Consider the following 16,714-nt stretch of genomic DNA (forward strand, 5'->3'; position numbering starts at 1 on the left):
GTGCCTGGAGAAAAGTCCCACTGGCAGTGACTAAATTCGCCTTTTGACTCAGCTCCTTCTTTACCGCAACAGACTCATCAGTGCAGACGCTTCACCAATCCACCTGTAGATCTTCATTATTCCCTCTCTCTCGTCCAATAGAGACGTGGAACATGATCTACTTGGACTCTATGTTCCAAGCCTCCTCCAGAACATGAGCAAAGATCTTTCGGATGTGTAAATTAAAACTCCTTCTGAACGGGGATTGTGCCAGAGATTCCCAGCAGACTCTCACAGTAAGCTTGTCTCTGCCACGTCAAACTGACATCCTCCCCCACTATCGGAGCCAACTCACTACCAAGTGATCAGATGACAGCTCCGCCACTGTCTTCACTCGAGTGACCAGGACATACGTTTGCAAGTCTGAAGACACCATCACAAAGTCGATCATCGAACTGTGACAGAGGGTGTCCTGGTGCCAGGTTTTTAAGGTAAATGAACATACAGTGAAGAAAATAAGTAGTTGAACACCTTGCTCCATTGCAAGTTGTCCCACTTAGAAATCATGGACGGATCTGAAATTTTCATCGTAGGTGCATGTCCACTGTGAGAGAGATAACCTAAAAAGAATTTATTATTTATTTGTGTGATACAGCTGCAAATAAGTATTATAGTATTATAGTAATAAGTAACCGTGTTGGTGACCCCTGATCTAAGGACTCCAAAAAGGGTGGGTACTCTGAACTGTTGTTTGGTCCATAGGTACAAACAGGATCCGTCCCCCCACCCGAAGGTGGCGAGAGGTTACACTCTCGTCCACCTGGATAAAACCCACCATACATGTGCCGACCCGGAGGACAATAATTATACCCATGCCTGCTCAGTACCTCTCACTGTGGGCAACTCCAGAATGGAAAAGAGTCCAACCCCTCTCAAGAAGCCTTTTACCAGAGCCCAAGCTGTGTGTGGGGGCAAGCCTGACTATATCTAGTCATAACTTCTAGACGGCACAAACCAGGTCACGCTACTTCCCTGCAGAAAGGTGAGTCCACGTCCCTCAACCCAGCTTCAATAGCCGGGGATTGGATTGGTTTAGGCCACTGCCAACCTTGCATTGCATCTGACCCCTCCGGCCCCTCCCACAGGTGATGAATTCATGGGAAGGGCGAGCCACGTTACCCTTTCGGGCTGTGCCCAGCTCAGCCACCAGGTGCTCGCCTTCGAGCTCCACCTCCAGGCCTGGCTTCGGAGGTGGTGGTGGGGGCGTTGAACGGTGTCCGGGCAAAGGAAACATCAATCCATTATTTTTACTCAGAGAGGTTTATGGAGCCATGCTTTGTCTGGTCCCGCACGTAGGACCTTTTTACCGTGGGTGACCACACCAGGGTGGGTGATACCCCAGACAACTTAGCTCCTTGGATCATAGGGACATACAAACCCATCCACCACAATTTGGTGATGGGTCATTGAGTGGATTTGTGTGTGTGTGTGTGTGCGCGCGTTCGTGTGCATGTGTGTGGTGTGTGTGTCATGTTGCACCGTGGCGCAACTGGTTAGAGCTTTGGCCTTGCAATTCTGAGGACTGGGGTTCTAATCCAATGAAGGGGATATGTGTGTGTGTGTGCGTGTGTGTGTGTGTGTGTGGTGTGTGTGTGTGCGTGTGTGAGTGTCAGGTGGAGCAACTGGTTAGAGCGTTGACCTCACAGTTCTGATGACCGGGGTTCTACTCCCAGCCCTGCCTGTATAGAGTTTGCATGTTCCCCCCCATGCCTGTATGGGTTTTCTCCGGGCTCTCGGGTTTCCTCCTAAATCCCATAAACATATATTGGAAACTCTAAATTGGCCATAGGTGTGATGGTGAGTGTGCTACTGTTGTCTGTGTCTGTGTGCCGTGGGATTGGCTGGCAACCAGTTCAGGGTGTACCCCGCCTCCTGCCCGATGACAGCTGGGATAGGGTCCAGCAGCATTCCCCCGACACTTGTGAATTTTCACGTGTTTTGTGTCACACTGATCTTTGAACACTTACGGTCGCTTGAGCTGGGATAAGGATTTTATCTCAGCCTGTTGGTGTGATTTCATGTTTTTCATTACAGTGGCTTTGAAGAACTCAAACCCCCTGCGAAGATATGGATGCCATTACAAAAGCAAAACAATTACCATTGCCATCGCAAAGTAAAAATGCAAAATAGAAAAAGCTGAAAACTTTGTGTACAATCATCAAATTATGACAATGGTCTCACGGACCTGCAAAAATCACACACAATATAGACTTTTTCAGGAAACAAATGTCTGATTCCATTCATCACATTTGTCTGGGATTATAACATTACATACAAAGCCCTAAACACTTTTCATGTTTTTCTTGTTAGAAAATGATATTGTCACATTTACAAAAAAAAACAAAAAACATCAACGAATATCTGTTCAGCAATGTGGTGTGAACCGGGTCATGTTTATGGTATGGTGTCTTACCTTGAGGCCTGTTTACGAAATGCCTGTAATTCTGCTATTACATGAATGAAATAGAAACTGAGGAAAACCCTTCTCTGCAGCAACAGGAAGAGAAAACAAATACTGTCCCAGATGATCCCAGCTTCCTCTATTGGGAGGTGACAGTTCTTGTCACTAATTAGGTTCGCTGTCAAGATAAAAAATAACAACATGCAAACACATGCAACATTAAAAATATACAGTGTTCATTAGGGTGAATCTGGTCCCCCTTGAAAACTTGAGTCTTTTGAACTGAAATTTTTTTTCTAGCATGAGGCTTGATATTAAAAGTAAAATGGTGAAATTCGGATGAAATATTTCAATGTTTAGGGGTTCCTCGTCGCGATGGAAATCTCAACATTGCATCAGTCAAATTGACACATTAAAGCCTAAATTTCTACTAGCATCAGTGGACTGCAAGCAATAAAGTATCTGTGATTTCATAAAAATAATAGCCAAAAGGAAAGATTAAAATGTATTTGTAAAATATTCATTCAAATGAACATCCATCATTCAAAACATACATCCTGAAATGTACCTACAGAACGCTGCAATAGTAAAATGTTACATTTTTCTCAGTTTGTCTACAAATGCAAATACCAATTTTCAATTTTGGTTTTCATTTTCTTCCATTGGTTTGGTAAAGCTTTCCTGTCATTTTCCACAACTTGCAAAATATTTTGGTAATTTTTTTCCATTTTAGCGGATTTTAGAAATTCGGCAGCTAGTTTTACACTTCTCTCGGCGCTGTCGTTAGTCACCCTCAGGTTTCGGACGACAGATTGTTTTCGGTAGTTTTCCATTGACTGCCATTGTTCAGGATCGTGATGAAGAAAATAAGTGTCTATATCAAATAATTCAAAGAATCTCCATGAATCGCATGAACACAAATCTTTCAACTTTGTATGTTGAGGGTCAAAACGGGGGAAAATTGTTTTCCCGTAACCAGTCCCGTGCCGACTCTCGTTATGTGGTTTCTTTAGTAATGAGATAATTGTTACCGCTATTTCATGTTTCTCTGTCTTGTCGAGACTGTCACTGAAGAGACTGAGCGGAATCATTTCTGGCACCAAGTACCAGTAGTGATTCATGAAACCCTTGAAAACGGCTTTAGCTATCACTGGATCAATATACACAAATTTTGTCAAATTTTGAGCCAATTGTAAATCATTGATCGGCGCTTCCGAGCTAATTGGACACATGAACCACCACGGGACATAAATGTGCATCACAAAAGTCACAAATCTTGCTACTTTATCCATGAAAGACTTTGATAAGAGTCTATCCTTCAAATCGGCGACAGAATTTCTTAAAAGAATCATTTTGATTGCATTCAAAAGTTTCGCCATCCAGTGAGGTTTGTGTGTCGCACCGGGTTTTTGAAAGTTGGATGTATTGTCCTCTCCTTGGTAAACTAAAACCAAGTCTAGCAGTTCTCGGTAGTCACCTCATAGTAACAAGTTCACAGCAGCTGAGTTGGGGTCACAGTGCCTGTCTTGATTGATGGTTGTCAGAAGTTCAATTACATGATGTCGCTGCTCCAGCATAAAAGGATCCGAACTGCTGTCTCTCGGCAGCTCAGCAGTCAAATTCAGTTCAGAGTACCTGTCCCTGAATTTCGTAAACACTGACACGTCTTTGCTTTTCGATACTTCCACACCCAGAGCATCCCAAGCCTTTGTGAGTAAGATTTCACCCACATGTCTTTGACAGACGTGTCACAACAGAGCCTTCCCGAAGTTTTCCTGGATGCAAATGCAGCCAGCTGTGAGATGTCCTGTATTAGCACTGGTGGTATCAAATACCAAAGCTGAAATATTGCCACTACAGTTCTATGTCTTCGCTAGATTGAGGGTAGCTTTAGAAAGAAGATCTCCAGCTCTTTCTGAAGACTTTACAGGAAGGGCAGGAACACCGAGCAATTTGATCACACCCACGCCCGAAATCAACACGGGAAGACGATCATCCTTTGCGTATTTATCAGGTAATGTCTCCATTAGTTTGCAATCCCAGTGAATTGCTGCTGGTCGGGGAGGAACCCAGTCCGTCTGGATTGTCTCAGCAATGTTGGCGGCAGTGTCCTTCTGGTACCGGTAGGACTGCACTGGGTTCAAGTTTACTGCAGATGTAGTGCCATCACATGAGCTGATGAGAGATTCTACGGTTGCCGCTAGCGCGGTAGGAGAAATATTGTTCCTCATTGCCGTTGAAACTAATTTCGGTGATTTCAGTACATCAAATGGGACGTGTATATCTGAGCCAGTCTTGTTCAGTCTTCTATGGGGAAGTCTAGTCAATGTTGATGGAGCGAATTCGTCTGAATCATCTGTTTCGGATGACTCGTCCGGGTCTTCGACCAGTTCCTTATCGACTTCTGTCTCGAGCTGTTGTTGCTGTTCTCTTTCAATGCGCATGGTGTTTTGTTTGATACTCCACGACTTTCATCTCTGTTGTGGCCAAGTTTGAATCAATGCCTCCCATCACATTTGTCCTGGTCTCCATCATGTTTTTCAGGAACAGGCGGTCTTCTTCATTTGAAATACGATCGAAGACATCACGTGGCCAGAATGGAAACGTTTCCTCCAACCCGGATTTGAAATCTTCGATGCGTTTAAGCGGTCTTCCTGACAAATGTCGATCTTTCGGAATTTTCATCAACTCTTGCATGTCAGCGTATAATGATTCAACCTTCTCCGACATCTTGTTTTCCACAACTGTTGGTATCCTCGCTTTCTGGTAAAAAATAACGACTTCCTGAATGACAGATTTTGCGGCTTCCCTGTTAGGCTTGGGGACGTCTTGTCTTTGGAATTCCTCTTTTGCAGCAATGAATGACAGAACAATATGTTTTCTGGAAGGAAGTTTGGCTCCTTCGATGGCTTTATAATCCGGGGTTGGGACGGTCCCAAGCAAAATATACCGCGGGTCTTTCGGTTTCGCAACAGCCATGTTGACAGTTCAATGACTTCGCGTTAACTGAGAGGTAAACGCCAACTAGGGCTGAGAGGTCAACCTGCTCAAGGATTTCATGAGTCCTTCTGAACGTTCCAGAGAATGTCCTGACGTTCTCAACACCGCTCGACGATAGCTTAGCTTTCCGGAAAATGGCCGCATTGCTGATCGACTATTCTTTACCAAAATCCGACTAATTTCGGAAAATTTGATCTCCATGAGGAACCCCTAAACACGATTCGATTTCGTTCAAATTTGAAACACAGCTCTTACATGATGAATCTCACCTCCAGAAAAAAAAGTTTGTTGATTTTGAAAGATGTCGGGGGAACAGATTCACCCTAGTGTTCATAGATCCAAGAGGATTACCGGTATAATAAATTTTTGTGTTTCAAATCAACCATCCCATTACAATAAACTCCAATCACCCCAAAAGTGGTAAAATTAGGACATATACAGTATAAAGTGTATTCATGATATGAGTACAAAGCTTAAGCATTTAAAAGTTACAGTCCTGCCTGTTGTCCAAGAAACCCACCACAATAGAATTTTCTTATAACCTCGAGATGATGCCCTGTCTGGACAATGTCATTTACATGTGATTAAAAGGTATTTATTTCAGAGGTGTAATTTTTTTTATTTTTTATTGATTTATGTTTGACAAAGTTTTAGCCAGATTTCTCTGTTTGCCCTCCTCCTCTTATACATACTCAAACAGCCTTATCAGATGTCAAATCATTTTGTCATTTTCCTTCATTGTGGCATTGTATATTCCTAGTGTGAGTTCCCTAGTGATGAGACTCTCGTTTTTTCGTCATCTTTTCTTGTTTGAGTCTTGAAAAAATTTAAAATTAAAAAATCAGCTGGGGGTCCATTAAAGTTGGGACACTGTATTAAATGTAAAAAAGCAGAATACACTGATTTGCAAATCATCTTGATCCTATATTTAATTAACAACACTACAAAGACAAGATATTGAATGTTTGTTTTTGTTTAAGCATAACTTATTAACTTAGTATTTTCTGGCTGCAACTCATTCCAAAAAACTGGGACAGATGGCAAAAAAGACTGAGAAAATGGAGGAATGTTCATCAAACACCTGTTTGGAAAATCTCACAGGTGAACAGGCTAATTTGGAACATATAACGGTAATGGTTGGGTAGAAAAGGAGCTTCCTTGAATTGCTAAATCATTCACAAGCAAAGGCAGGGTGAGGTTCACTTCTTTATGAAGAAGTGCATGAGAAAATAATTGAACAGTTTGAGGACAATGCACCTCAATGTACAACTGCACGGAATTTAGGGATTTCATCATCTCGAGTCTATATTTTTCTGGGCGGGGTGAAGAAAAAAAAAAGTGAAGCACTGACGGTATAAGTGAAGTGCGAAGTAGCAAGGGATCACTGTATATCAAAAGGTTCAGAGAATCTGGAAAAATCACTGCATGTAAGCAGGAAGGCCGAAAATCATCAGTGAATTCCTGTGATCTTCGATCCGAAAGGTAGCACTGCATTAAAAATTGTGTAAAGGAACAGTTCAGAAAACCATTGTCAGTAAATGCAGTTTACCGTTACATCAACTTAAAAATTTACAATGCAAAAGAAAAGCCATTTATCAACAACACCCAGAAACGGCACTAGCTTCTCTGTGCCCAAGCTTATCAAAGATGGACTGATGAAAACAGGAAAAGTGTTCTCTTGTCCAGTGAGTCCATATTTGAAATTGTTTTTGAAAATTAAGGACATCATGTCCTCTAGGGCAAAGAGGGTAAGAACAATTTATTTATGTACGCAAAGTTCAAAAGCCAGGATCTGTGATGGTATGGGGCTATGTTAGTGCCAATGGCATGAATAACTTTCACATTGTGAAGAAACCATTAATGCTGAAACGTACATACAGTGTATGGATAAACATATGCTGCCATCCAAGCAATGTCTTTTTCATGGACGCCCCTGTCTAGCTCACCAAGACAATGACAAACCGCATTCTGCATGGGTTACAACAATGTGGCTTCATAGTAAAAAAGTGCATAGAGTACGGGTACTCGACTGGCCTGGCTACATTCCAAACAAGTCTTCCATTGAAAATGTGTGGTGCATTATGAAGTGTAAATTACTACAACAGAGACCCCAGACTGTTGAACAGTTGAAGTTGAACATCGAGCGAGAACAGGAACAAATTCCACCAACAGAGTTTCAACAATTTGTGTCCTCAGTTCCCAAACGTTCACTGAATGTTCTTTAAAAAAAAAAAAGGTGATGTAACACACTAGTAAACAGGACTCTGTCCCAGCTTTTTTGGAATGTGTTGCAACCATAAAATACAGAATTAATGATTATTTGCTAGAACAATAAAGTTGATCAGTTTGAAGATTAAACATCTTGTTGTTGAAGTGCATTCAATTAAACATAAAGCAAGGCGAATTTATTTGTATAGAACATTTCATACACAAGGTGCTTTACACGATTAAATGCATCAAAATACAAAAAGAAAAAAAACATTTGAAACATTTGAAAATCAAAAAGTACAATTAAAACAGAGTACAGTGCAATATTGAAAAGTGGAAGTGTTTTTTTTAATCTGGGTTTGAAAATATTCATTTGGGGCTGATGTGACCTATATTGGCAACTTACTGCATTTTTATGCAGCCAAATAACTAAATCCTGCTTCACCATGTTTGCTTTGGACTTTACGCTCTACTATTTGACCTGAGTCTGTCGATCTTATAGCCCTACCAAGAGCCAATGAAAGTCAAAACTGGGAAGCATTCGAACGTGCTTTTTCCCTCTGGCAATTAAGTCATTAAATTCTTGATCAGCAAACCTACTATTTTATTGCCTTGTGCCATTATGGGAACCGCAAACAGGTAAAGGCACTGTGTACAAGCTTAACACAATGTGGGACGTTGACACAATTATCTCTTACATATTCTAAATGAAGAAGATTTTACATCTTGCGTGACTATTCCCAGGAATAGTTCTCTCAATGTCTCTTGTTCTATGTTCTTGTTGCTTTGTTGTTCTTTGTTCTGAATGTCGTACCAGGGCAGCACCAACTGCCGGAGAAGAATTCCTTGAATATTTTTACACACTTGGCCAGTAAAGCTAATTGTAATACTGGGTTTGTATTGTGTAGGTTGACATAATTTGCAAATCATTGTACAGTAATCCCTCTCTACTTTGCACTTCACCTATTGCGGATTCAGTGCATCACATTTTTTAAACCCCCCTCCAATTTAAAAAAAAAAAAGCCAGATCGCCTTGCAGTACATACTATATTACATGAGGGGCATTGATACAACACGGATTGATACAAGCCACATCCCCAGTGCAACATGTGAACCAATGAAGCAAAAAAAAAATATATATTTTTTTTATTGGTTCCCAGCTAGATATCACCCAATGAGAGCACGAGTGGCTTTATCCCGTGAGTTGATTGGTTGTGCATTATCGAAGCCACACACAGCAACTTCCGTTTTCCCACCCATTTCTTTGTTGTGCACGTTGACATGTCAACGCTGTTGACTGGTAGGCACATGTACTGTATCTCAGTGTTGTGTTTGTGATAACTTTTTTTTTTTACGCGATAACGTTTTGATTATGTAGTTACAATCCCACCTCAGCATATTGCCCCAGCGAAAGCTTCCTCCGCGGCACCTGAGAGGTGGTAACTACGCGTGTACGTTTATCCTTTTAGAGTTTCCTAGGTGGCGAGCTCACGTTTTTAACATGGATGAAAAAGGCCTGTTTTGGAAGAGGACGGCTACGCGTACTTCTTTTAAAGGCCGAGTGTCATCCCTATAAACATTCTAAAATAGATATTGTATTGAAAAATACATATAACAGTATTCACTTCAATGTCTATACGAAAAAAAAAGTGAGCGGCGAGCGCGTCATCCACGCACAAAGTTGCGCAATTGAGTGTCCCTCGACATCCAAGTGGTCACCATATTAGTCGCGTCCTCTGTCCTTGACATCATCGTCACTTCCGCCGTTGAAAACGCGCAGTGCCTGCTACTATGGAAGCCAGACAACAGAGATATTCGCATTTTTCCAACGCCCCTTCTCACACGGATGCTCTTTTGAAAAGGACAACACCACACAACCGAGTGAAGTTACCGGGGCAAAATTACATTATTGTTTCGAGCCCTCAGAGAAATATTATACTATTGTTTCGAGCCATGTTCAGATGATATCCGATCACGGCCAAACTGGATCCCATCCGATCCACTCCCGCGGTGGATATGAGCCATCGCGGCTCATCGCAGCCGGCCGGTGTGGCTTATGACAGAGCTGAGCGGTGCACAGTCGAGCCGGGGTGCTTTATGCGCGCACGCGACTCAGTAACGCATTCTTGGGTGGGTTCTTCAGAGCTGCCCCCCTCGACGCGCAGCCTTCGCAGAAGCTGTGACCGCTGAACCCAGCGCCTCAGTCGGTGTGGCTGAGTTTCTGTGCCCGTGGTGGAATATAAGGAGGAGGTGGAGCCTAGCTATGTTGCTTTTAGGGTTATGTTCAAAGTCGCCGCAGTACTCGATGAACACCATCGAGACATTGTTGGCTGGGCGACGCACACATCGACACATTTCATATGCGGATCTTTTACTACGTTATGAGAGAGACCGATTACGTGGTCCGCCCCAAACTATTTTTTTTTTTGGAGCTGTATACACACCTACCTGTTATTTGGAACCCACGAAGCTCTCGTCCTCTGCACCCGTGCAATCCATTTTTCACAACGAGCAGGGTCTCTTTCAAACTTATGAAGGGTAATTCCATTCTCCCGAGTGTTCAAGCAATGTCCAGCAATGCAATGAGCCGGCATTTTGGCTAACACGAAGGAACAATGAGCTACCTTCCCGGAGGTAAAACTAATGGAAACAAACGAGTCCACTAGGGGGCGCCTCTGTCCTATACGTCACTTCCTGCTTCTTCTCGAAAACAAATCCCTCCAGAGGATTTTCATGGCGGGAGTTACAAAAAGCTGTATACATCAAAATCACGTTTTGTGGTGAAAAAACACGTGACCAAATTGGCTGTGGGTTTTTCATGAATAATATACCAAAAATCATCCGTTTGATGACACTTGACCTTTAAAGGACTATGTTTACAATTGTCATGTTGGAATGATGCAGGTGAGTGAACTTAAAGCCTCTCCTTTGCCGCGTGTGTGTCTGTGTGTGTGTGTGTGTGTGTGTGTGTGTGAGAAAGAGAGAGAGAGAGAGAGAGAGAGAGATAAAGAGAGACTCTGCAGATGTGTGGAAACGTAGCGCGAACAGTTGTACAGTTTACAAGTTTAGAAGGTAACCAGGGAGGAGCATTGTTTAAGAGAGGACATGTTGAGTGGTTAAGGATCTAATAAACGGTTCCGAGCAGCAAACCAGTGCTTCGTACCATTATTGTTCCCAAAAGCGTCTTCGATGTGTTTCCCAACCATGGTCATGCGACTGTATCAGGAAAGATTAACAAACGTTTGATAATTAAAGATTTAGGTAAATCTGTGTACTGTTGGAATCTTTGTCACAAATATGTAAAGTATAAATACCGTTTACATATTTTTATCATTCTAGTACACAGATACACATACATGAAAATACCCGGGTGTGTGTGGGCGGAGGACGGTGGTTGGGGGTTATGAGAGTGTTTGTGTATGGAAGGGGGTACTACTTTATGGTTTTTCTGATTTTATGGGGGGTTCTAGTCCCCGTTAACACTGAAAAATGTGGGATTATGATATTCTGTTTTTTAACACAATGTCCCAATTTCATTGGAATTCAATTTGTGTAATTTGACCAATAACAGTCAAGACATGGCCTATTGAATTTCCCTATAGAAAAGAAATACATTTTACAGAAAAAAGTTTTGAATTTTTGGTGGTGCTCTCCAAAAGGTTGTTTCAAGGGGGGGGGGGGGGGAAATAATCAAAAGGAAAATTTCAAAAACTTGGGATTCCAAAATTTATTAACTATGAGGTGTCCAAAATGAGGTCTCGTGATTAGTTTTTTGACGATGCTAATGACATTTTTGGATATCATTATTTTTTTTTCTTTTGTGTACTAAGGCTTTTACATGAAAATTAACAAGTGAATTTGAGAGTGCCTTTTGGGGAATTACTTTTACAAACTGCCCTTCTTTATCACACTAGAGCCTAATAATGTTGTTGCTATACCAGAGGGAACTATGAGCTGAATTGTCAGAATGAGGCAGCCATTTTGCATTCACACAATAACAGACCCCAAAATAAATGGTGATAGATTGAAATGAATGGATTTTAAGTTTGGCTGTTTCAACATAGAAGACATTTACTGAAAACTAAGAAGCCATAGAGAAATCGTAAAATTTGAATAAACAGAAAATGGGAAAAATATCTATCCATCCCTTTTCTACCGTTTTTATGGGTCAGGTCTCGGAGGAAGTAGCTTTCAAAGGGATACCCAGACTTCCCTTTCCCACGCCACTTCTTCCAGCTCTTCAAGAGGGATCCCGAGGTGTTCCCAGGGCCAATCAAGAGACATAGTCTCTCCAGGAAGTCCTGGGTCATCCTCGGGTCACTTTCCGGTGTGACATATGCGGAACACCTCACCAGGGAGGCATCAGGGAGGCATCCGGATCAGATGCCTCAGCCACCTCATCTGGCTCCTCTCAATGTAGAGGAGTAGCGGCTCAACACTGAGCCCCTCCCGGATGGCCAAGCTTATCTCTCAGGGAGAGCCCGGACACCCTGCGGAGGAAACTCATTACTGCCACTTGTATCAGGGATGTTGTTCTTTCGGTCACGACTCACAGTTCGAGCCCATAGGTGAGAGTAAGAACTTAGATCAACGGGTAAATTGAGAGGTTCGCCTTTCGACTAAGCAAACTCTTCACAAAAACGGACTGATACAGAGTCCACATCACTCCAGACACTGCACCCATCCATCTGTCGATATCCCGCTCCATTCTTCCCTCACTCGTGAACAGGACCCCAAGATATTTTAATTCCGCCACTTGGGGCAGGATCTCATCCCAGCACTCTACACCATAAAAGATATGACCAAAATCGATGACAAAGGGCAGCCTTCGAGGAGTCCAACATATTGTCCGCAATGCGGACCAAACTCTGTCAGCAGTCGTACAGGGACCGAACAGCCCGTATCAGGCGGTTCATTACACCATACTTCCAAAGAATCTCCCACAAGACTCCCTGAAGGAAGCAGTCCAATCCCTTCTCCAAGTCCACAAAACACAAAACTGGTTGGGCGAACTCCCATGCACCTTTGAGGATCTGCCAAGGGTGTAGACTTAGTCCACTGTTCAATGGCCAGGACGGAACCACATTGTTCCGCCTGGATCTGAGATTCGACTTCCCGACGGACCCTCCTCTCCAGCACCCCTAAATAGACCTCACCAGGGAGGCTGAGGAGTGTGACCACCACCACCCCAGTCAGAAGAGATGCAATGCTGAGGCCACCAAACCAGACACCTCCACACCTTGGCTGCGCCAATAAATCTGTCCATAAAAGTTGTGCACAAAATCTGTGACAAAAGGCAAGCAGCCTTGGCAGAATCCAAGTGGGAAAGAGTCCGACTTATTGTCGGCAATGCGGTCCAAACTCTGCCAATGGTTTTACAGGGACCGAACAGTCATTATCAGGGGATTAACCCAGTAACCCAACCAGTAACCCATACTCCCAAAGACCCCCCTCCCCCTCAACAGGTTTCCCCAGGGGACATGGTCGAACGGCTTCTCCAAGTCCACAAAACTCTCATGCACCCTTGAGGATCCTGAACACATTGCTCCTCCCGTATCTGAAATTCGACTTCTTGACAGAGTCTCCTTTCCAGCCCCCTTATCAGGGAGGCTGAGGAGTGTGATCCCCACCACATCCTCCGGCCGCCCTTCTTATAAAGGGGGAACACCACCCGAGTCTGCCAACCCAGAGGCACTGTCCCCGATGTTCACTCGATGTTGCAGAGGCGTGTCAACCAGGACAGCCCCACAACATCCAGAGCCTTTAGGAATGGGCGAAACTCATCTACCCCCGAGCCCCTGCAACCAAGGAGCTTTTTAACCACCTCGATGACCTCAACCACAGAGATAGAAGTGCCCACCTCAGAGAACCCAGACTCAGCTTCCTCATGGGAAGGCGTGTTGGTGGAACTGACCCCTCCATACAGGGCACTTAACCACGCCTCCTGAAGTTACGTCACCCCACATGTGCTAACCTCAGACAAACAATTAGCAAAAATGGCGGCGCAGGAAGAAAAGACTAGAGCGAAATTGTCCAATTTACCAGCTGATTTCTCACTTGCATTCTTAGCCAATAGTGAAATATCGTTGAAAAGCAGACAGCAGGGCTTCAAGTATTTTAGCGAGGGGTATTTCAATGGTATTTACATGCATATCGACGGAGAAACCCTTGATATTAGCGCGAGCTCTTTCCGGAGTCAGAGGAAGACCGAGAAGCCAGATCATAAAATATATTATAACCCAAAGACGAATTCGTCATTGACAGTTTCCTATTTTCGTGTTACATATCACACTTGTGTGCAGAATCTGTATGTGTATCTGTATAGCCGTTTGTGAACCGCCATATGAAGGAAAAGAAGAAGGCGAGGCTTGATTTACGAGTTGTTTCTCTTGTTTTCTTTGTGTAACGTCGCGCGCTCCCCTCAATAATTATTCTTGAATTAGTGCCGAACCTACGTAAGTCCCGACCGAGTACGACAATCACTACTTTATAGTGTCCTCAAACATCCTTCCTTCAGTCTTGGTGTCTCGGTGCACGTCGAAGGCTTTTAGGACTCGCTAGTCCGGTGTAGTTTAGCTCGGTAGTCGCCACAGAAACACGTTTGTGCAGTCAGATCATCGCAAAATATCGCTCAACACAGATCAAGTGTGTCAATCATTGACATGTAGCTATGTTATGCAAGCGAAGAACTGCTAATTAATTTATATGAGACATGTATTGAAAATCAAATATAGAGCATACCTTCGTGCAAACAAAGTCCGGTTTAGCTTAGCTCGGGAGCGGCGAACAGAGACACGTTTGTGCAGTCAGATCATCGCAAAATATCGCTCAACACAGATCAAGTGTATCAATCATTCACACGTAGCTATGTTATGCAAGCGAAGAACTGCTAATTCATTTATATGAGACATGTATTGAAAATCAAATATAGGGCTTACCTTCGTGCAAACATATCTGTTCCGGTTGATGGATTCAGTTGATCATGCGGTCTTCCACAAAGTTTGATCCATCGAAGACATTTTTCGTACTCGGTCTTCTGTTCCGGTTGATTTTAGATGGATTCAGTTGATGATGCGGTCTTCCACAAAGATTGATCCATCGAAGACATTTTTCGTACTGGATCTTCGGTTTTGGAAAGGGTACGAATTGAACTCCACCAACTAGCCTTTCAGGATACCTGTCGTCACTATTACAAAGTCTGTGACTACACCTCTTAACCATATCTATTGTTAAAGAACCCAAATACGTGATAAAACGCTAACAAAAGCTATACTGGACCATGCAACGTTGTCTGAGGGAACGGCGGATGCAAAAAGGGGGTGTGGTTTATGCAGATCTCTGGCCTCTGATTGGTCAGCGACATGGATGACGCAATTTCTACAGAGGGGTCAATTGAGGAGGTCTTCGAAGTATCCTCCCCACTGCCTCACAACATCTCGAGTTGAGGTTAGTAGTGGCCCATTCCTACTATACACAGTGTTGACGGTGCACTACTTCCCCCTCCTGAGACGCCAGACCACAATTTCCTCACAGCCCCACAACATCAGAGCCTTTAGGAATGGGCAAAACTCATCCATTCCTGGGGTCCTGCAACCAAGGAGCTCTTTAACCATCTGGGTGACCTCAACACCAGAGACAGAAGTGCCCGCCTCAGAGAACCCAGACTCAGCTTCCTCATGGAAGCCATATTGGTGGAATTGAGGAGGTCTTCGAAGTATCCTCCCCACTGCCTCACAACATCTCGAGTTGAGGTCAGTAGTGGCCCGTTCCTACTATACACAGTGTTGACGGTGCACTACTTCCCCCTTCTGAGACGTCAGACCACAATTTCCTCAAAGCCATCTTGAAGTCATTCTCCATGGGCTCACTGAACTCCTCCAACGCCCAGGTTTTTGCCTCAATGACCACCAAAGCTGCATTTTCCTTGGCCAGACGGTACCTATCAGCTCCCTCAGGAGTCCCACAGTTTAAAAATGCCTGATTGGACTCTTTCTTCAGCTTGACAGCATCCATCACTGTTCGTGGGTTGCCGCCACGACAGGCACTGACCACCTGACGGCCACAGCTCCGGTCGGCTGCCTCAGCAATGGAGGCGCTCAGCATCGTCCAGTCAGACTCAATATCCCCTGTCTCCCCTGGAGCATGAGTAAAGTTCTTTTGGAGGTGGGAGTTGAAATTGCTTCTGACAGGGTGACCACCATGTGGACACCATTATGCCTGTTTGTTATAGACAATCCGTGATGAGCACAGAAGTCCAGTAAAGAACACCACTCGGGTTCTGATCAGGAGGGCCGTTCTTCCCAATCATGCCCTTCCAGGCCTCACTCTCATTGCCTACGTGAGCACTGAAGTCCACCAGCAGAATGATGGAGTCCCAGAGGGAGCGCTCTCCAGCACTCCCTCTAAGGCCATCAAAAAGGGTGGGTATTCTGAACTGCTCTCCGGTGCACAGGCAAAGACCTGTCCCCCTAACTGAAAGCGGAGGGAGGTTACCCTCCACCCTTCCACCATTCATACAAATAATTTTTCTGAAAGATCATCTGATACAGTCTGGCATTTTGATTGGCCATAAATGCATGTGCTGTCCTGTTGCGATTTGTCATTTATAATTGCAGCCAAACTAGTGGCAATGGTTGTCAGCAAATGGAAACTGAAAAAACCCCACACAATGTGTGACACCGCTCGCATGCTTGCTCGTATATGTATAATTTGTGACTGTGCATAGTTACAGTCACACCTCATCGTCATTGAGAATCTTCATACTCGTGATATGATATTTCACTATTTCAACGAATCCTTCTGCCTTAGACAGCAGCACCACGCAGTATCAAAATTACTGTCTTTTAGGTAAGAACAAGCTCAGTAGAGACTATGTTGCATTTTTTTTAAAACATACCACAGGATGAAAGATTGTCCATAAAGACTTGGACAAAGCTGATTTAGAATTGTTCACCAAGCTCCCATCCTCAAGACTCAACAACTCCAACCCCAAGTTTCTGTACAACCTTTGAGGCATATTTTTACCGGGAATTTTGGCGGAGTTCCAAAAAAGGAAATATAAATTAT

The 16,714-nt window shown here is 43.7% G+C and overlaps 1 protein-coding gene across 1 annotated transcript in view; it reads right to left on the bottom strand.

The window, feature by feature from the left end:
- Positions 1-16,714, bottom strand: part of piezo1 (piezo type mechanosensitive ion channel component 1 (Er blood group)) — a 324,721-nt gene that overhangs the window by 117,088 nt on the left and 190,919 nt on the right. Inside the window, 2 exon segments of the mRNA XM_061837790.1 lie at positions 2,007-2,096; positions 2,453-2,618. Of these exon segments, the coding sequence (XP_061693774.1) occupies positions 2,007-2,096; positions 2,453-2,618 (256 nt within the window).

This window comes from Syngnathoides biaculeatus, chromosome 12 (genome assembly GCF_019802595.1).
Source record: "Syngnathoides biaculeatus isolate LvHL_M chromosome 12, ASM1980259v1, whole genome shotgun sequence".
NCBI lineage: Eukaryota > Metazoa > Chordata > Actinopteri > Syngnathiformes > Syngnathidae > Syngnathoides > Syngnathoides biaculeatus.